This window comes from Hippopotamus amphibius, chromosome 1 (assembly GCF_030028045.1).
Source record: "Hippopotamus amphibius kiboko isolate mHipAmp2 chromosome 1, mHipAmp2.hap2, whole genome shotgun sequence".
Lineage (NCBI taxonomy): Eukaryota > Metazoa > Chordata > Mammalia > Artiodactyla > Hippopotamidae > Hippopotamus > Hippopotamus amphibius.
This window is the reverse complement of record NC_080186.1, coordinates 237,952,216-237,974,876: the sequence shown is the minus strand read 5'-3', so window position 1 is coordinate 237,974,876 and position 22,661 is coordinate 237,952,216. Positions and strand designations below refer to the sequence as shown.

The 22,661-nt window shown below is 42.1% G+C and overlaps 1 protein-coding gene across 1 annotated transcript in view; it reads right to left on the bottom strand.

The window, feature by feature from the left end:
- Positions 1-14,849, bottom strand: part of HCN1 (hyperpolarization activated cyclic nucleotide gated potassium channel 1) — a 406,279-nt gene extending 391,430 nt beyond the window's left edge. Inside the window, exon 1 of the mRNA XM_057743764.1 lies at positions 14,467-14,849. Coding sequence (XP_057599747.1) covers positions 14,467-14,849 — 383 coding nt within the window. The remainder of the gene's footprint in view (positions 1-14,466) is intronic.
- Between the last annotated feature and the right edge of the window lie 7,812 nt (positions 14,850-22,661).

Here is a 22,661-nt window from a genome sequence, read left to right as displayed (position 1 = left end):
GGAAATACCCGGTTTGGGGGTTTTTGTTTTTTGTTTTGTTTTGTTTTGTTTGCTGATGCTGGTACCTGGCATATAAGTGACCAATAAAAGATTAATGAATGTAAAAAAAAATAATAATAATAATAGTAGACAACTTTAACACCTCACTTACACCAATGGATAGATCATCCAGATAGAAAATTAATAAGGAAACACAAGCTTTAAATGACATAACAGACAAGATAAATTTAACTGATATTTATAGACTATTCCATCTGAAAGCAGCAGAACACACTTCCTTCTCAAGTGCACATGGAACATTCTCCAGGATAGATTACATCTTGGGTCACAAATCAAGCCTTGGAAAATTTAAGAAAAACTGAAATTGTATCAAGCATCTTTTCTGACCACAACACTATGAGATTAGAAATCAATTACAGGGAAGGGACTTCCTAGGTGGCACAGTGGTTAAGAATCTGCCTGCCAGTGCAGGGGACAAAGGTTCGAGCCCTGCCCCCAGAAGATACCACATGCTGCAGAGCAACTAAACCCATGCGCCACAACTATTGAGCCTGTGCTCTAGAGCCCGTGAGCCACAATTATTGAGTCCATGTGCCACAACTACTGAAGCCCATGCACCTAGAGCCCATGCTCTACAACAAGAGAAGCCACCGCAATGAGGAGCCCACGCACCACAATGAAGAGCAGCCCCCGCTCGCAGCAACTAGAGAAAGCCCATGTGCAGCAACAAAGACCCAACACAGCCAATAAAAAAATAAATCCAATAAATAAATAAATAAACTTATTTTTAAAAAAAGAAATCAATTACAGGGAAAAAAAACTGTAAAAAACACAAACACATGGAGGCTAAATAATATACTACTAAATGACCAAGAAATCACTGAAGAAATAAAGAGGAAATCAAAAAATACCTAGAGCCAAATGACAACAAAAACACGAGGATCCAAAACCTACAGGATGCAGCAAAAACAGTTCTAGGAGGGAACTTTATAGCAATACAATCCTACCTCAAGAAACAAGAAAAATCTTAAATAAACAATCAAAACTTACCCCCAAATGAACTAGAGAAAGAAGAAGAAGAACAACAACAACAACAACAAAAACAACCCAAAGTTAGCAGAAGGAAAGAAATCATAAAGGTCAGAGCAGAAATAAATGAAACAGGAACAAAGAAAATAGCAAAGATCAATAAAACTAAGAGCTGGTTCTTTGAGAAGTTAAACAAAACTGATAAACCTTTAGCCAAAATACTCAAGAAGAACAGGGAGAGGACTCAAATCAATAAAATTAGAAATGAAATAAGAGAAGTTACAACTGACATGGCAGAAATACAAAGGATCATAAGAGACTACTACAAGCAACTATATGCCAATAAAATGGACAACCTTGAAGAAATGGAAAAATTCTTAGAACAGTATAATCTTCCAAGACTGAACCAGGAAGAAACAGAAAATACAAACAGACCAATTGCATGTAATGAAATTGAAATTGTGATTAAAAATCTTCCAACGAACAAAAGTCCAGGACCAGGTGGCTTCACAGGTGAATTCTATCAAACATTTAGAGAACTAACACCCATCCTTCTCAAATTCTTTCAAAAATTTGCAGGAGAAGGAACACTCCCAAGCTCAATCTACATGGCCACAATCACTCTAATACCAAAACCAGGCAAAGATATCACAGAAAAAGAAAAGTACAGACCAATATCGCTGATGAATACAGACCCAAGTTCCTCAACAAAATACTAGTAAAGAGAATCCAACAACACTTTAAAAGGATCATATACCATGATCAAGTGAAATTTATCTCAGGGATGCAAGGATTCTTCAATACATGCAAATCAATCTATATTTGTTAATCATAGTAAAAAACTGAAGAATAAAAACCATATGATCATCTCAATAGATTCAGAAAAAGCTTTTGACAAAATCTGACAATTACAATAAAAACTCTTCAGAAAGTGGGCACAGAGGGAACGTACCTCAACATAATAAAGGCCATATACGACAAACCCACAGCAAATATCATTCTCAATGGTGAAAAAATGAAAGCATATCCTCTAAGATCAGGAACAAGACAAGGATGTCCACTCTTACCACTGTTATTCAACAGTTTCGGAAGTCCCAGCCACGGCAATCAGAGAAGAAAAAGAAATAAAAGGAATACAAGTTGGAAAAAGTAAAATTATCACTGTTTGCAGATGACATGATACTATATATAGAAAATCCTAAAGATGCCACCAGAAAACTACCAAAGCTAATGAATGAATTGATAAAGCTGCAGGATACAAAATTAATGCACAGAAATCTCTTGCACTCCTATACACAAACAACAAAAGATCAGAAAGAGAAATTAAGGAAACAATCCCATTCACTATTGCAACAACAACAATAAAATACCTAGGAATAAACCTACCTAAGGAGGTAAAAGAGCTGTACTCAGAAAACTATAAGACATTGATGAAAGAAATCACAGATGACACAAACACATGGAGAGATATACCATGTTCTTGGATTGGAAGAAACAACACTGTGAACATGACTATACCACCCAAAGCTATCTACAGGTTCAAGGCAATCCCTGTCAAATTACCAATGGCATTTTTCACAGAACTAGAACAAAAAAATCTTAAAATTTGCATGGAGACACAAAAGACCCCAAAAAGCCAAAGCAATCTTGAGAAGGAAAAACAGAGCTAGAGGAATCAGGCTCCCTGTCTTCAGACTATACTACAAAGTTACAGTAATCAAGACAGTATGGTATTGGCACAAAAATAGAAATATAGATCAATGGAATAGCACAGAAAGCCCAGAGATAAGCCCACACACCCATGGTCACCTAATTTATGACAAAGGAGGCAAGAATACACAATGGAGAAAAGATGGTCTCTTCAATAAGTGGTGCTGGGAAAACTGGACAGCTACATGTAAAAGAATGAAATTAGAACATGCCCTAACACCATACACAAAAATAAACTCAAAATGGTTTAAAGACCTAAATGTAAGGCCAGACACTATAAAACTCTTAGAGGAAAACATGAGAACACTCTTTGACATAAAACACAAGATCTTTTTTGACTCACCTCCTAGAGTAATGCAAATAAAAACAAAAATAAACAAATGGGACCTAATGAAAGTTAAAAGCTTTTGCACAGCAAGGAAACCATAACCAAGATGAAAAGACAACCCCAAAATGGGAGAAAATATTTGCAAATGAAGCAACAGACAAGGGATTAATCTCCAAAATATACAAACAGCTCATGCAGCTCAATATCAAAAAAAAAAAAAAAAAAAAAAACCAACCAAAAAATGGGTGGAAGACCTAAACAGACATTTCTCCAAAGAAGACATATAGATGGAAAGAGGCACATGAAGAGCTGCTCAACATCACTAATTAGAAAAATGCAAATCAAAACTACAATGAGGTATCACCTCACACCAGTCAGATTGGCCATCATCAAAAAATCTACAAATAGTAAATGCTGGAGAGGGTGTGGAGAAAAGGGAATCCTCTTGCACTGTTGGTGGGAATGTAAGTTGATACAGCCACTATGGAGGACAGAATGGAGGTTCCTTAAAAAACTAAAAATAAAATTACCATATGACCCACCAATCCCACTGAGCATATACCCAGAGAAAACCATAATTCAAAAAGACACATACACCTCAACGTTCACTGCAGCACTATTTACCATAGCCAGGTCATGGAAGGAACCTAAATGTCCATCAACAGAGGAATGGATAAAGATGTGGTACTTAAGTACAATGGAATATTACTCAGCCATGAAAAGGAATGAAACTGGGTCATTCGTAGAGATGTGGATGGACCCAGAGACTGTCATACAGAGTGAAGTGAGTCAGAAAGAGAAAAACAAATATATATTAACACATACGTGTAATCTATAAAAATGGTACAGATCAACCGATTTGCAAGGCAGAAACATAGACACAGACGCAGGGAACAAACACATGGACACCAAGGGGGTAAAAGGGGGGTGATATGAATTGGGAGATTGGGATTGATATATACAAGCTAATATGTACAAAATAGATAAGTAATGAGAACCTGCCATATAGCACAGGAACTCTACTCAATGCTCTGTGGTGACCTAAATGGGAAGTCCAAAAAAGAGGGAACAGAAGTATACATATAGCTGATTCAGTATGCTGTACAGCAGAAACTAACACAACACTGTAAAGGAAGTATACCCTAATAAAAATAAAGTAACAAAGCTAATGTATTCTTCAAGGGCAATAAGTGACATCTGCTCTAAAATGGTGTAAAAAATATTTTTCTTAAATTATATTTCTAAATAACCATTTTTCATAGACTGTTCAATTTGACAATAAATAATAAATAGGTGATGGGGATTAAGAGGTACCAACTTGCAGTTGTAAAATAAATAAGGCATGAGGATGTAATATACAGCATGGGGAATATGCCAGTAATACTGTAATAACTTTGGTGATAGATGGTAACTAGACTAACCATGGTGACCATTTCATAATGCATAAAAATACTGACTCACTTCGTGGTACACCTGAAACTAATATAATATTGTAAGTCAATTATACTCCAATGGAAAAAAAGGTGACCATAGAAAGAAAAATGAAAGAATTTAGCAAGTTATGAATCATCTTACTTGACTCATATATAACATTCAACTGATTTGAAATAAGATCCCAAAAGGCTTATGCCATTTTCTGATGAAAATAAAGATTAATGGAAAGGATTAATGGCAACTCAATGCCATTAGAATTTTCCCTAAAAGCTATTTCTAAATGTTCAACACTGTAGCATTCTACACCAACTTAGAAGATAATACTGTTATATCTGGAAATTTTTGCAGATAGTAGATGTATTGGAAGTTTCCCAATGCTAATTTCTTCATGAGTGAATTTATTTCACAGAGAACACACAAAAACTGCCATTGCACATCAGGGCTTCTGCAGACCAGACTTCCCTGAAGATGAAAAGAAAACAAAACAGAATATTATTTACATGGCCCTGCCTTCAAAGACACATCTGCTGAAGGAATTCGGAAGACTGTCAAGCATGTACTTAGAGAGTATTTTCCTTTCTCAAATAGTTCACACTCCTTAATTCTGTTCTAATTTTACTTTCATAATTATAACTAACACTTACATAGCATTAAGAAGCAAAGCATACTATCTCTAAGCAGGACATATCTAGACACTATATATTCATAATACAAATACAAAATATGTACCTTTCCAACAACCCAATGAGATACATATACTCTTTTCCTCATTTTATATAATTAAGGAAACTGAGGCCCAGATACTAAGGTGGTAGAGTGAGATACTAACCCAAACAGGCTGGCTCCAGAATCTGTGTTCCTAACAAAATGTCACCTCAAAACATACCCATAATATTTTCTTAACAAGTAAACTAGTATTAAAGGATTATAAGAAGATTATAAGCTCCCTTCCTTTCACTCTGCACACCCACTTCCTCAATTCAACACCCTAATTGTTTCTTTTGACATTAAATTCATATTTCAAAGAGAAATTGATATGTCATCTTTAAATCCTGCTAATTTCCAATTATGGCAGATGAGGATTTAGCTTTCTTAGAACACCCAACCCTCATCTACCTTTCTCTTTCTTCCCAGAATAACTGGACCACAGCCTTTGCTTAAGTCTGTCAACCTTGTTTACTTTATAATGGCCAGGTGTTACTCACTGCTGATCCAAGCACTGTTTTTTGGTTTTGTTGTTTTCCCTTCTTTATACATCTTCAAATCATCTTGGAGTTGATAAAGGTCTTTTGTTTATTTGCTTGTATTCAATGTACCCAACAGGTATTCATATGAAAGTCATAGATATCTTGTTCCAAAGGATATGTGGACCATGTATTAACACTACTTTTCAAATGCTAATTATCCATTTCCTCTCCCCTGAAGGCCTTTCTCCAGAGCCCTCTGCTTTCTGGCCCCTTGTGTAAATTGGTTTTCTTCAAGACCAGCTAGCTACTCAGAAGTACTCCTGGTACTTTCCTTTCAAGGTTCTTGTGTTAGATCCCTATCCGATTTTCTGTTTTCCTGCTGTTTGGTGTGATTCCTTGTTTTGCTGGAGCACATCACCCAATAACCTTGTAAGAAAGGATACACAGGTGGTTAATATTAGAGTTCTTGAATTCTGGCTGGCTTTACGTAATCTTTACAGCAGGGTATACAATTCTTTAACGTGTCACTTTCTCTCAGACTTTTGTGACTTTGTCACACTATCATTTAGCTTACACTATTTTCTCACTTCTTGAGAAGTATTATAAGCTTATCACTTTCTCTTTGGAAAGTTTTAGCGGCTTTTGGGTTTTGATTTTTTTTCCCCCTGATTCAGAGGTGTTTTGAGGGGTGTGATGATCCTTGGTGGCGTATTTTCCTTTCGTGGTACGGAGCACTCTGTAAGTTTCTCACAAAAGACATTTCACCCCCTGATATCTGGAAAATTTTGTTTAAAATGTCTGTTAATTCCATACGGCCATTTTCACACTAGGTTCTCATCCTGGAACTCCTTTCCTAGAGTTTGACCTTATAAATTATCCTTTATTTTGCTTATGTTTTCTATTCTCTCTTTTTCTTTTTGCCCTAATTCTGAGAGGTTTCCTAGACTTTACATGCTGACCTATTACATCCTGGGTATTCTTTTCATAGCATATTGTTCTTACTGTACAGATAAAATATCTTTCTGAAGATATAATTTTTTAGAGTATTTTTAAATAATGTTGATTTCCCCTTATTCCAAATGCTTCTCTGCTCTTGGGACTTTCTTTTGCTGTTTGACTTAGTTTTTCTCATCTATGATGAAGACTTCTCTCAAAAGTCTCATAATCTTTTGCTTTTAGATCATATTATACAACGTAATACCAAAATATACATTCAGCCTCTGCATACAAATGTGAGGCTTTTTGCAAGCTCATTAGGTAATAAATAAGAATTTTTACTGGAAGACCTTGAAGTGTCTCCCATTGGAGGTATTTTTCCCCAGTTTCCTGCCTGGGGAGAACTGACCAGGTTCCAAGCACTCTCATGATAGGATTAAGAGTTCAGTATTCACTAAGGAGACACTTACTTAATCCTCCTGGTTTCAGCCTGGCTTTCCTAGAAACTGTCTCTTAACTGGTCCCTTCATGTCCTCAACACATGCAGTTCAGTGGTGAAGGACTGTATAAGTAGAAGAATTTCTCCATTAGCTTTCTATTTTCTAAAATGTTTTTGAGATCCCTTGTTTTCTAGTTTCTCCTCTTGCTTCTAGTTGTCTATGTATCTGTGTGTTTTTTCACATTATTTTGGGATGTTTTCAAGAGGGAGGAAGAATAAATGATTAGGTTTAACATAATGTTTTCCCGCAGGTGTGGAGAATTATTTATAGTGGCAGACTTGTTTCTTTTTAGGTAAAAGAGTTGGAGTGACAGAATCAAGATTCCAAAGAGCTGAACTCCTGGCCCAGTTCTTACTATCTATGTCACCAGGTTCATGCTGCTTTACCTCCCTGCAGTTTCATTTAGTCCTCTGTATACTGGGCAGGAAAATGTAATAGTGGGGATATGTACTTGCAGGTGGCAACAGGGAGGAGATGCCAAGTGTTGCTATAGGAAAAGAAAGAGATTTCTTTATCTGGATTTTATTAATGTAAAGAATAAATGTGGCACCCTGGTTGCAGACTAATTCTTTGTCTATTCATTCAATAATATTTTTTAAAAGATTGTTATGTTTACCCAGCAATTTCACTTCTAAGAGAAACGAAATTATACCTCTGCACAAAAAGTATACAACAGTGTTCATATCAGCAACATTCATAAACACCCAAGGCAAGAAATAATCCAGATATCCATCAACTGATGAATGGATAAAATTTGGTATATGTATACCAATATAAAGTACAGAAACATGCTGCAACACGGATGAAACTTGAAAACATTATGCTAAGCGAAATAAGTCAATAATAAAAGATTACATACTGCATGATTCCATTGACATGAAATTTCCAGAATAAAAAAAAAATCTACAGAGGCATAAAGTAGATTAGTTGTTGGACAGAACTGTGAGGAGGAAGGAAGGAGAAGACAGAAGTGAGTGCTAGTGGGTACGGGGTTCCTTCTTAGATAAAACTTTCTAATATGGATTGTGGTCATGGTTGCACAACTCTGTGGACATACTAGAAACATTCAATCATTTACTTTAATTGAGTCACTTGGATGGTAGATAAATAATATCTCAAAAAAACTTAAAAAATAAAGTATCTGAGGAAACTTAGCAGGAAAGAAAAAGTCTATTATGTGCATTTTTATAGCATTAGGAATATAAAATTGAATACAACTGATGAGGTTATGGAGTTTAAATTCCAATGGAAGGACATACATAAAATATAAATTCTGATAAAACAAGAGGCCCAGGTAGGAAATAAAATGGAGGGGGTGGTGGTGAAGGCGATTACAATGAGAAACTAAACACCAGGTGACAAGGACAAAATGGCTGTGACACAGAATGACAAAAAGGGAAAAGAATTTCGGGCAGTGGGGTGAAACATCATATCAAAATCTCGGTGGCAGGAGAGAACTCAGCTGGTTCTAGAAGCTGAAAATGTATCCAGGTGGCTGACAACGGGGGAAGCGAGTGGTGTGTGACAAGGTTGCCCGGATAGGTTGAAATTATGCAAGGTCTTGTAGCTCATGTAAGGTTTGTCAAATGTATTCAAGAATACTGGGAAGCCCTCAAAGAGTTTTAAGCAGCACGATAACATCGTTAGATATTAGAGAACATGACATAACATAAGATCACTCTTGCCACTCTATGTACTCTATGATGAACAGAATGGAGGACAACTTTGATGTTCTGTCCTAAAACTGCCTGTGAATATCTACACAGAAGCATCAACACTGGTGAACCCACATCACTCATAATTTTAAGAAGTATCTCAGTAGCTAGCAGTATTAACTGGTCAAATCAATATGCACATAAATAATGAAGCATAATGCCCAAAGATGTCTGAGGCAGCGCTGTGTATAATACTGCAATACTGGAGATTAACCTGAACATGCAAAATCTGTAAACAATTGCAAACTCTCTGTATATGTAACTAATCTTATTGCATTAGAATTGTAACTAACATCTTGAAAATAAAAACAGGTTTATGTAAATTAGATTGTTAAATTGCAAATCTGAGGCACGCACAATTTTGCTACTTTGTTTTAACTGAGTAGTCAGTTATTAGGTAAAACTCTTGAAGAATACTGTGGGGCAATTAACGAATAAACTTAAAAAGGGTCAGGAAATTGATTTTTATCGCTCAAACTTGGGTGAAATGGGTCAGATAAGTGAGCATTTATCAGATGTCCCTTCAACAGTTTCTCTCCTTCTCTCTTGCTTGCTCACACACGCGCGCGCACACACGCAAACACACACACACACAGAATTAATAGAGTCAGGAGGTTTCTTTTGCAAAAACAGAGAAAATTCCAGGATGAACCAGGAAGCACCATCATTTCCCCTGATTTTTTTTTCTGAGACAATAATGCTAAGTTGTATATCAAGATGCCTTCACATACAAAAAATTTTTAGAAGAAAATGTAAGTGAAAATAGTTTTTTATCCTAGTGTATGCAGACTTTTTCTTCACCACCACTACCTCTCCTCCTAAACTATATGTCAGCCTAATTCATAGTTTGCTACTTCTTTACCCAAAATGATAAAATGAAAACCTGTCATAGACCCTGAACGTGTTCAGTCCTCTTCCTGCAGTGCTGATGGTCTGCCATAATTTGTCTGATTCCTGCGAGAAACTATCTGAAAGTCTTCACCCTAAGCCCAATTTTCGTCTCCAAGTAAGGGAGTGAATTACCTGCTAAACATAAGAACTACACTCAGGATGGCAAAATGCTCACGTCAGAAGCACAGATATATTTTGCGTGCCTCATACTCTCTTGGGGACACAGGTTCATTGAGTGGAATAATGCAGAATTACAAATACTATTTAGATTGTTTTCTGGTGTTGGTGTTGTTTTGGTTTCTGGTTTTTGATCAAGCAAATACAGTTTAATTAGATTCTGTTAAATAAGCCGATAACAGTGATACATAATACATAATTCCAATGTATCTGAAATTCTTTCATTATTATTCAACAAACAAGTTCATAAATACAAACCCACATAATTAAATATGAACTGGTAAAACTGCTTCTGCCCCATAACTCTCAATTTACACCATGTCCACAAAAGTAGGTTTAAAGGCAAATTTGCTCAGAAAAAAATGGAAAATATTTTGCAATATTTTAGTAATATAATCACTATATCTATTAAATTCAATTAAATAGTTTAATATTTAATAAAATTTAAAGTTTTATAACATAAGTATATTAAGAAAAGGTAATTGAATAAATCATAGCTCCAAATCTTTCAAATAATTTCACTTTAATTGGGCCTAACAGTTGCTAGAGCCACTAAGAAGAACTTAATTAAATTTATAAGATATAAAAAGGTTCACCTAACAGAGGAAAAATAAATAAATTCTTATGGTTAATTTTGGCTGTGTTGATATGGAAAGCAAATAAAAGGAGCATTGCTGGGAGAATACAGTGTATTCAGCACAAAGATAACATAAGAGTAGGCTAATTAGTCCTTAAATCCCAGAAGGTTGAATTGTTTTCTTGGGAGAAGCTCCTAGATACAAGCGGTCTCTCTCTGACTAACTGTCATATGGAGCCTCCCTTCACTGATGAACACATCCGTGACCTCTGACATCAGCACAGCTGTGGATGCAACGTGAGGCAGAGAGGGAAGGCCAGATATGGCAATATCTTCAGGAAGTGACTCCCATCCCTAGAGTCCTTGTGTACTTATGACACAATAAGCTTCTCACACTTATTCACACTAACTGATGAAAAGCAGTGGAAGAAATAATGAGTCAAGATATAAAATCTCCTCCCTTACCAGAGGAAAGATGTTTGCTGGCAATATATATAGAATGGGAACATTATTTTTAAAAAAGCGCTTATGTAAACATGATCCAACAAAATAAAGTCAGAATCCCTGAAATGACAAATTATCTGTTGATAAATTCCTCTAAGGTAAATTATTCACATAATAACAACCATCCACAGAAGTCCTCCAGCTTTTCATTCAAGGCATCTCAATGATTACATCATAACTCTGGACTAGCTATGAAAGCACAATGCTCGACCAGTGACACTTTTTAATTGAATGAATGAAAAGTAAAGTTTTAGCTAATAAATATATCATCACTGTTAGTAATCTCAAAATCACATTTAATATTCAAATTAAATGTGTGTGTGTGTTGTTCACATGAAACTCAGTAAGACTGAGACCATGTCCTCACTACACAAAAATTAGTGTAATTTTATTTTTTAAGTAAGTATACTTTTCCTCGTTTGGATGATTTTATACCATGGTATAAACAAAAACATATGATTTTTTAACTAAATTTTCTAGCCCCTACCGAGTTATTCCAATAGTATTGATGGTATTTGACTTCTCTTTAGCCCCTGAAGGTTTCTAACATCATCCTCCCCTGAGAAGGGAAGGAAATACAGGGCCTCCGCCCTATTTACACCGGAGGTAGGAGAAAACCACCCGCCCAGACACAGCAATAGCTCTCCTGGGCCCAGGCGGGTGGGAGCGGCACCGAGCTAGCTCTCTGGGAGTCTCAGTGGGAGCACAGCCCTGCAGCCTGAGGGAGGGAGAAAGGAGCCTGCCTTAGAAATCCATCATCCTGAGCAGGAACTAGATGGCTAGCCGCAGTGTTAAAGCCTTGACATGCCCTGGAGTAGCAGGTGCAGGCTACACTCGGCGTTGGGGGGGGGGGGGAGGGGGTGACTGAAGAGCTGCCTGCAACACTTCCCTGGCCCTGCAAAGGCTTAGGAGAGTGAAAGAAAAAAGTCCCTGGGGGTCTTTAATTTCTGGTATTTCCCCCATTCTCCATGGAAATCTATTCTTAAGTGTCACTTTCTCAGCCACTAAATGATTACTGAACTTAGGTTTAGCATTGTAGGAAACACAGCAAAGCATCGCCCTTAAAGTGTCATCATCAGGGAAGGGTCTGAGGTGAACAGATCATGGCTATAACGTTTCTCCTATGTTGGTGATTACTCCCATATTGCTTTCCCTTTAGAATTGTCTTTCTTAGTTTTGCCTTTTTCATTACATTATCCTGACACATTACAGATTTTGAGAAATCTTATATTGGTATGAGATCATATAAAGATATCAATGAAATAATAAGACAAACATATGCAAGCATTTGTATTTCTTCCTTAGTTTTTTGTTTTATTGATAAAACCTGTATATATAGCAATTGTGAGTTTTAAAATCTATTTTTTTCAGATTCCTTCCAGTTAAAAACCTAAATTATAGTAGCTGTTTAATTTACGTCTACCATCTTCTTTTTCCAATTATATAAGAGAAAGTCAAATATTCCAAACTGTTCCACAGCAGAGATTGTTCAGAGTATTTGCTCATTTTTCAATCACCTCTCATTTCCTTGAAATGAATGATAAAACTGAACCATCATCTGATTGCAATTTCTTCTTCTGTTTAGTAACAATTTTTTGTTGTTGTTTTAAAGAGAGATTTTGTCTCACATGACTTATTTGGGAAAATGTGGAGAATCTTTAATTTCATTAATTTCATTCATTCAAAAGATTTTGGCATACTATGCCAATTCCTGAAAGGTGGCCTCAAGTTTTTCATCTATTTGAGATATGCCACCATTTTGAACGTGTAGACTCTTCACACTGTCCAAGAAATAAAAGTGTCATAAGTAACCATTTAATTGAGTGTGAAGTTAAACAAAGTTTAGCATTTTATTTGCATGTAAATATTGAATTACATATATTTCTGGAAAGACCATGGTTGCTTTTGTTATTAAGACTGAAGGCTGTTTCCACGTAAAGTTTTTTCAGGAAAAAATTACAATATGGGTCGCAATATATTTCCATTGAAGACTGAGGTAAAGACAGCATTCTACATTTGATTTCAACCGTCAGAATTCTGAAGAACCTCACAATCGTATATACCTTAGAACAAGGTCATTCATAAGTTTGCCTCTATAAGCGTCTCCCTACTGGAGGAAACGTGTTTGATTACTTAGGAGATCCTTTTAACATGAACACTTTTTCAGTAAAACTCATAATTTTCCATAGACTATAAATGTTGTTAGGTTTTGTACGTCCTCCTTTGGAGTTTGTTGTGTGTTTTTGCAAATAAGAACCTTAACACTCTACACTTCCTAGAATCCGTTCACCCTATGCACACATAATAGCGGCTACGTACTTCTGAGGATATACGCGTGTGCGTATGTATCTCAGAGCAGCTGAAGACAGTTGCTCCCAGGCCTTGTGTGGCAGGAGCCCAGGTTTTCCACAGCTAATGTCATTCAGGACTGTGGACAGCTCCCTTCAAGGCGTGGCGTTGAAGGCGGTGTCCCTCGGCTTCTAAACGCAACTCAAAGTGATGCTGCTTTCTGTTATATGTGTGTTGTTTAATAGCAGCCTATTAAAACTTCTTCATTTGCGCACACACTTTCTCTTCTTTTTCTTTTTCGGACGATGTCTGCAATAAGTGGACAGGCGGACAGATCGATGTCCCCCTGAGTTTTGATTTTGGTTTTTGTTTCTGTGTTTCCGTTGAAAGCCCAGCCTTGTTCGGGCGCTAACATGACGTGACGGCAGCACGTCCTCACACTAGTAAGAGGATCTACTCCACGACCTTCATGTGACAATCTCTGAACATGCTTACAACCGAATGAACACTTGGGCGACACATCCGATCCGGAAACGTCTTAGTTTTGAGTGGCCGAAGCGGGGTTTCCCTGACCGCGGACAGCTCTGCCGCCCTTGCTCCCGAGCTGGGAGGGGGGGATCCCGGCACAGCCCGCCGGCCGCGGTCGGGAGAGCGCGTCCCTGCCTGGGGAAGGCGCTCCGGCAACGCACCGTGCCCCCCGCGGGAACGCCGGCCGCTCCAGCCAGGGCGGCGCGGGCGCCCTCCCCCTCCCGAGGCAGGCCGCCCGCCGCCGGGGAGCGGCCGAGGGCCGGCGGGGGCGCTGGCCCGGCCGCGACCCGCGCGTGCGGCTCCGGCCGCCGCGGCCCCTCCCCACGCCGGGGGCGCCCCGTGCGCGGCGAGCGGCGCGGGGGCCCCGCCACGACTTCCCGGCCACTTTCTCACACGCCCGCCTCCCGAGCGAAAGTTTCCCCGCCGCGCGCAGCGTCCTCCCGGCCGGCGTCGCCGCGCCCGCGCCGGCCCCCCGCCCCCCGCCCCGACGTGCCCGAGGCCGCGGGGGGCGCCTCCGCGGGGTCCCCGGCCGCCGAGCGCGGCGCCCCGCCGGCGCCCGCCCCGCCCCTCCCCCGCGGGGCCCGCCCGCCCGCCCGGCGCCGCCCCGGGGCCCCCTCAGCCGGCCGCGGGCGCCCGCAGGCGCGGCGGGACGCGGCCTCACCTGAAGTCGCTGTAGGGGTGGATGATCCAGAAGCCCGCAGTCTTAACCCTTTCCTGCTCCTTCTCCACCGCCTTCTGGCTCCCGAACATGCGGAGCGAGAATTTGTTGACGCCGGGCTGCAGCATGGAGGTGAACTGGCGCTGCATGAAGCCGTACGGCCGCCGGGGCGCCGCCGCGTCCTCGCCGCCCGCCGCCTCCTCGCCGCCGCCGCCGCCGTCCACCTTGCAGCACACGGAGTTGCCGTGCTCCTTCCCGCCCGCGCCGCCGCCCGCCGGCGGGGGGCCCGGGCGCTGCTCGGCCGTCGCGGGCGCCCTGCCGGGGAACGCGCCGCTGCCCCCGTCTCGGCTGCCGGACGGGGGCTCGGGCTGGCCGCCGCCTTCCATGCCCGCAGGGGGCACGCGGCCGGCGACGGCGCGGGCTCCGGACCCGCCGCGGACCCGAAGCGGGGGCGGCAGGGGCGCGCTCCGGCGGCCGCCGAGCCCGGCTGCCCGTCGCGGCGGCGGCGGCAGCAGCAGCGGCGGCGGCAGCGGCGGCGGCGGTTTCTGCTTCCCGCCCGCGCCTCGCTCGCTGCGCGCCTCGCTCGCGCCGCCGCCGCCGCCGCCCTCAGTGGCTGCGCTCCCGGCTCGGCGCGGCGGGTGCGGAGGCTGAGGCGACGCGGAGGAGGCTGAGGCGGCCCGAGCGCGGCTCCGCGGCGCGACACTCAGCCCGCGCGCGCCGGCGCCTGCCCGCGGCTGCCCTCTGCCGGCCGCCGAGGGACGCGCGCCCCGCTCCCGCCGCACGTCCGCCCGGCGCGACGCGCAGCGCGGGAGACCTGTGGGCGCGTACCTGCGCGCGCCGCGAGAGACCGCGTCTGCGCGCGCGCGGGGGGAGGGCGGGCCGCGGAGGCCGAGCCGGCGGCCTGAGCCCGCGCACGCGCGTCCGTCCCGCGGAGGCACGCGTCCCTGCCCGCGCTGGGGCCGTGCGGCGCCGGGCGCCCGTTCGAAGGCTGAGAGGGATCGGGAAGGGCGGAGGCTGGCTCTGCGTGCGGAGACTCAGCGCGCAGCGAGGCGTGCACGAGAAAGGGCGGTCTGACGAGGGCGGTGCATTTCACGAGTGGAAGGGAACTCTGTGTGTGTGTGTGTGTGTGTGTGTGTGTGTGTCCGCGCGCACACGCCTGAGGGGGGCAGGCGGACGGCGGCAGAGACCGGGTCCTGTGAGACGCCGGGCCGCCAGCTGCCCGGGCTGCGCAGGCGAAGCGCTGACCCGGGACACCGCCGGCCCCCTTGCGCCGGCCCCTCACGCAGCAGACGGGCTTGCCTCCTTCCCGAGGCCGCGCACGTCGGCGCCCGGGGCGGCCGGCCCTGGCAGAGGCGTGTGCGAGGCGGGCCCGGCCGGAGCCGCCCCCGCTTGGCGCGCGCTGGGGTCCGTGCAGCACCGAGGGGCGCGCGCGCTGCTCGGCGTTCGCCCCCTCCCAGGGCCGCGACGTCTTCGCGTCCAGGCAGCTCGGGAGGGCGGAAGGGGCCCTCGAGGGGCCCTCACCGCGTGCGTCCTGAGACGCCTCCGGTTCCCTCGGTGGCTCCCACACCCGCCGGACCCGCCGACGGAGGCGAGACGGGCTGCCAGGCGCACCCGCCACTCCGCAGGGCAGCCCCAACGTCTGGAGCGCCTCAGGGCTCCCAGATGTCCCCAGACATCCGTTCCAGACGCAAGCCTTGCCCTCCTGCCAGCAGCCCCTTGAAAGGGATTCCTGCCCCGCCGAGGTGCCCTCATCGCCCGGGGCCTGGTGACGACAGCCGCATTCTAGGGGGACAGGAGCGGGCACCTCGGGCGGGAGTCCGTGGCACGCGGGCCGCCCGGGGCCCAGCACGGAGTCAGGAGTGGGGCCGATCAAGGCGCCTTCCTGGAGAATGGCACAGGGATGGAGCCTGTGAAGAACGGGAGAGGCAGGGATAAAGACAGAGGGGACAGCTAGAGGCCCCCGTGAGGGGGTAGCAGAGGCCGCGAAAGGAAGCGGAGAACAGAAGGAGAGAAGGCGGAAGCAGGCGCTAGAAGCCCGTAGGCCTAGTCGTGCTCTCCTTCCGGACGATTCCCCGTTCCATGCCACTTACCGCAGTCTATGCTAAGTCTTCTTGTTCCGTGAGCTCCACCCTGACTCAGACACCATCTGTTTTCAGCTAATCCAAAACCAGACCCTTAAGAAATACGTGTCGATGGCCAGATTTCAATGGTAAGAAATACGGAACGTAGAAACAGCATCGTGCTCTGATCTATCAAAGTAGGGACTTTGGAAACCCAAGAGGTCAGGTGAGGATACCAGGTGCTGAGGGAAGAAGGAAGCCAAGGGGATGGATAAAAACCGACCCTGCCGAAAGCACAGCTCTTCCTCAGAAAGGCCCGATTACTCAGGCAGCTTCTCTTTATTAGACTAAAGATGTTCCCTGCTTTTCTCCCATTCTGCAGGCTTCTCCAATCCCTCTATTTTCAGTCATGAGTGTGACAATGTATATTTTAACATAAATTTTATAATAATTTAAAAATATACCATCTAAAATGTTATGCTAAGTGAGTTTAAGTCACTTTCTCTTTTCTTCAAGCCAATCCTTCTATTTGTTCTTTTTCCAGCTTAATCTTAATCATGACCAGGCAGTTATGTTTGTCAGAATTTTTCTCTGTTTCAAAGCCTGTACTAAACTAATATGACAGCACTACTGAAAAACAGGTTTTCAAAATAGAACAAAGAAATGTTTAAATAGGGTCACAGACCATTCATTGGTTGTTCCAGGTATAGCTTTTAGTACATTTTTCATTCATTCAAATTCTCAAAAAATATATTATTTTTAAATTTTGGAGAAGATATATATTATATACATTTATTACCTTAAAGTTGCCAGCAATAAAAAAAAGTCAAGTTTCTTCACTTTCCTTTCAGACTGTCGATTTAAAGTCGTTTAGAATGTGGACTTACATAAAAGCCTTCCTTGTAAAAAGAGAGAATTTGCAGGAAGATTAGGACAGAGTGAGAGCTATAAAAGAATGAAAGCAATGAGTGACATACAGACAGACAGAATTAGCAAATGTATTTTAAAATGTGACCCAATAGTGAAACAACTTCTGTGGTTAGCACGAATTTCTTTTGTTGTTAATTGTTCTATTCTATTTCTGAATTCATTGAATGAATTAGAAAAGTTTTTGACCAAGAAGGAAACTGATTATTCGCTTAGAGTGAAATTACAGAGATAAGAGCTGGTCAGGGTTTGCTCTTCTTAATCTTCCTGCTCTCCAGCCCCGGACCTAAATGTTACTTTCGTCTTTTCACTTCCTCCTCTCATCATCCTATCCGTCTTCTAACCGCTCCAGACATGTGTGTGTCATATCCAGAACAGGCCTGAATTTTGAGGATAACTTCTCCGCATGTTTCCATGTCTGTTCATTGATAAACCATCTCAGGCCAAAATCCCATAGAGCTAAATTAGAGTGTTTTGTTTTTTTTTTTTTTTAGTCATCTGAGAAGTAGAACTACCATGTTTCATTCTATGTCATTAGATGTTCATGATGTCAAAATGCCTGTATTTCAAAGGAATCTGATTTCTGAGTTCTCATCAGAGAATATCAAGTATGAACTCATTTCATGAGAATGTCCCATCAGAAGTTATAATGAGAGTTGTTCAGTGCATACAAGGATCATGCATCTTTTAAAATGTTCCCTGTTTCCTTTAATACTCTGCTTAAAATCAAATTGCAGGCAGTGGCAGCAGATTAATATGAAACTAAAATAAAATCTCCATGCAGCAGATGCAAGCACGTGTAAAATGAGACCAGAAAAGATAGATGGGCAACTTGAAGTTTGACAGCTTATTGGAAAATTCTCAGTGAGATTTAAAGGTTTAAGGGATAAAACATTTTAGTCCCCATACAAGGATAGAGGAATGTGTTAAATACACATTTCATATGTAAGGAAATAAAGTCAGATCTGTCTCTGTTGAAGAAGGAATGGTAAGAAGAAGTGAAAAGAATAGCTCACCAAAGGCAGCCTCACAGCCTCTCTGTCTTATGCACAGGCAAACTTGAGTGTCTATTTGGAAAGCAACCCCAAATATCATGCTTAATGTGAAACACTAGAGCTATTAAAGTCAGAACAAGAGACTCAGACCCAGCATGTCAGCAATGGGTAATATTTTCAGTTGATGATATTGCCTCCCTGAAAAGCCAGAAGAATCAATTGCATTACCATCACAATTAATAATAGGATTTAGAATAACAGAATTTAGAAAGTTCATACAAAGTAAACACGGAGCATTCACTGAAGGTGAAAGGATGGAAAAAGATATTGCATGCAATAGTAACCAAAAGAGAGAAGAGCTGGCTATACTAACATCAGACAAGATAGACTTTAAATCAAAAAGTTATGAGACAAAGAAGGACATTTTATATTAATGGAAGGTGTAATAGAGCAAAAAGACATAATTATAAACATTTACACACCTAGTGACTAAATCATGAAGAAACAGAAAATCTGAATAGACCTATAACTAGTAAGACAATTGAATCAATAATAGAAAAAAAAAATCTTTCCCCCAAAAAGAAAAGCCCTGGACATGATGGCTTCACTTTGGTGAATTCTAACAAACATTTAAAAGAACGACAAATCCCAATTCTTAAACTTTTCCAAAAAATTGAGGATGACAGAACACTTTTTAATTCATTCCATGAGACTAGCCCAACTCTGATATCCAAGCCAGACAAATAAACTACAAGAAAACTATATACCTATATCCCTTATGAACATTGATGTAAAAGTCCTCAACAAAATAATAGCAAACCACATTCAGCAGGATTTTAAAAGAATTATACACTGATCAAGTAGGTTTTATTACTGAATGAATATTTCAACATATGAAAATCATTCAGCTGTAATACACCACAGTAATAGAATGAAGGAAAAAACTCACATGGTCATTTCAATTGATGAAGAAGAGGAACTTAACAAAATCCAAGGCTCTTTTGTGATTAAAAACCTTGAACAAACTAGGATGTGAGGAAGCCACTTCAACATAATAAAAATAACATATGAAAAAGCCATAGCAAACAGCATCTCGATGGGGAAAGACTGAAAGTTTTTCCTCCAAGATCGAGAACAAGACAAGGATGCTTGCTTTCACCACTTTCATTTAACAGTACTTGAAGTCTTGTTTGTGTGGATACATTTTTGGCTATTAATTAATTTTACATATCACTGTGCATTTCACTGCTACAGTGAGGATCAAAGTGCATTATAATTATTGATTGGTATCTTTTACCTTAGAGTGTGAGCAATATTAGTTCTACAGCTTCTAATGATAAGCCCTGTGCAATGTACTTTACAGATACCTATCTCACTTTAAGTTCATAACACAAAGATTGTCTTGATTTTATGTGGTAGGATGGAGAGCTTATTGACGTAAAAATCTGACATAGCTTTTATGCAACAGAGCTACCTACTGACCGTGGTCCACCTGACTCCAATGCTGTCTATGCCCCTAAGTCAAATGATGTACGAGGGTGAGTCAAAAAGTATCCTCACTCTGGCTGTAGAATTTATTTTAATTAATTTTTAGAAAAGACAAATACATTATTTTTTGACATAATCCCCTTGCTTTTCAATACACTTTGTCCATCTGTCAACAAGTTTTCATATTCCCTCATTAAATAATGTTTTAGGCTGAGCTGTGAGCCACGAATGCACTGCTGTCTTCACGTCTTCATCAGAAGTGAATCTTCATCAGAAGTGAATCTTCATCCTCGCAGGGCTGCTTTCAGGGAACCAAACAGGTGAAAGTCTGATGGAGCAAGATCAGGACTATAGGGAGGACGCTTTAACACCTCACAAGGAAGTTTTTGCAGAGTGTCGACAGTGTGGGCAGAAGTGTGCGGACATGCACACCCTCAGACCACAGAAAACGAGTCACTGCACGCTGCTCTTCTTTCGTGCACATCGCAAGTGGGGCATCCGTTTTTGCTTGCACCGCAGTTAGCAGTGAACTGATGTAACACATTCACACCTGCACAGCGGTGACTGGGGAGACAGTAGCCTTGAACAGAAAGCACTGATAAGACAGTGCGGTCAACAGAAGTTTTAATATAACTGGAGTGCGGATAATTTTTGACTCATCCTTGTACTTCTTATTTTAATAATAGATGGTAGATAGATAGATGACAGATATTTTTTCAAGCTCACACATTTCTTGGCAGTAAAAATTTTTGAATGTCTCATCACCAGATGAATGAATGAATAAGCCAATAAATGAACAAGACAAAATGGGGTTAATAATTGCTGAATTGATGGATTTTACTTCCTTTCTTAAAGTTGTATTTTTCTTTAACCTTCCATTTCCAAGGCCAAACCTCATGACTCATTGTCTGAGAGAGAGGAGGTGGTCCTGTCACCAACAAAGGGGCCATTGATCAACTTTGAGTCTCAGAGCTGACTTTCTCCACCCCGTTAGCGAGAAATTTCAGAGAAAGTCTGGAAGTGAAGTTGCATACTATTATAAATGAGACTTGTCGTTTTTGCCTCTGAATCAATTGGAATGCACACACTGGGTTGCAGAAGGTTAATGTCTGTTGTTCTTGTCTCTACCCTGCATTTTGAGGTTTTCTTTACGTGTCTGGTCCCCCAACCCTTGCACCCCAACAGCAGCAATTACTAAACTAACCCACTCACATACCCCCGTCTTAAGATTTTTGTAAACAAAAGGTTTTTATTTTAAAATAAAGGATCTAGAATTAGGGATAAAATTTTAGCTGAAAAAAAAGAGGGGAAAGAATTCCACAAAAGGACAAATTTTTTACCTTAGAGGAATCGAGAAATGAATTAAACAACATCCCTGTATTCTGAAATATTGGTGTCCATCTAGAGAAACGTACTCTTTTGGTAGAAAAAAATATTGGATATAACTATTTTAATACTGCATGAGACAGTCTTCTGCTGATTTTCTTTGTCTATAATCCCTTTTCTTGAATCGAGCCCTTTCCAGATTCCACATGGTTAGGACTGGGCTCCAGTCCCTGGACTGCGACCCTCTCCTCCCATCACAAGTGTAGGTGCTTGACTCAACGCAGGTCATGGACGTTATTCTCCCAGAATCTGAGCTCTTCAATGCAGACTGAGTGACAGTGGGCAGTTGGGGCTGAGTTTTCCACGATAATGTAGAGAGGCACTCCACAGATTCCCCTATGGGAATCCCGTAGAGCTGCCTTCATCTGCGTCTCACTGTTCAGATCTTCCGTAAATTATGTGAGACTCGGGGCTGTATATTCTTTATTTCTCCCTCCAGATTTACTCTCTGCCCCCTTCTTATCTCCCTGTGCCCCAGAGGCTGGTACCCACGGCCTGCCCGTCACCAGGACTCCACATACTCTGACCTCTCAAGGCCAACAGGAGGGACCAATAGAAAATAGAAGGGCAAGAGGAGGAAAAGAATCAGATTTTTATTCCCCTTATGCCACTTTCCTCCCTCCCTCCCTTACCATGGTTCTGTCCTAGGCTGATTTATTCTGTGGGCACAGCACCTGCAGCCTTCTCAAGGGCTATAGCTCTGTGCCCAGTTCAGTAAAAATGGTCACCGAGGAACAGTAATGCCCTCCTGCCATGCCTCGTTCCCACGTGGCTGCTTTGCCATCCTCGCGGGTCTCCTTAACTCTGCGGGTATCTCTGCATGCCCTAGCTCCTCTCACTAGCGTACCTTCAGTGAAATCTGCTGAGTGTGCCACCTTTTTTTTGCCAGGATCTTGGCTGGTAAAGCTTCCTAATACATGTTTAATAAGTCCCCAATACCTGTCTCATAAATTCTTAATAAATTCCTTCGTCAGAGTGGGCACCTGTCCTTTTGTTTTTGGCTGTGCCACATGACTTGTGGGATCTTAGTTCCCTGACCAGGGGTGGAACTCGGACCCCTGTAGTGGAAGCAGAGTCCTAACCTCTGGACCACCGGAGAGTTCCCAGCGTTGGTATCTGTTTCCCACACCAGAGAACCCACAGGTCCATCCGCCTCTCTTTTTGTCCCTCTATATTCATCAAAAGTGTTTCGTTTTCATCATGTGTTTATGTGAAAATATTAACTAACTATATATAATTCAATACATATTCTCCAAGAATATTATTCAGCCACACTTGTGTTTAGAAAAGTTTCTTAACTCACATCTGCTTTGGTTAACAATCTTTGTGAAACATCAACTAT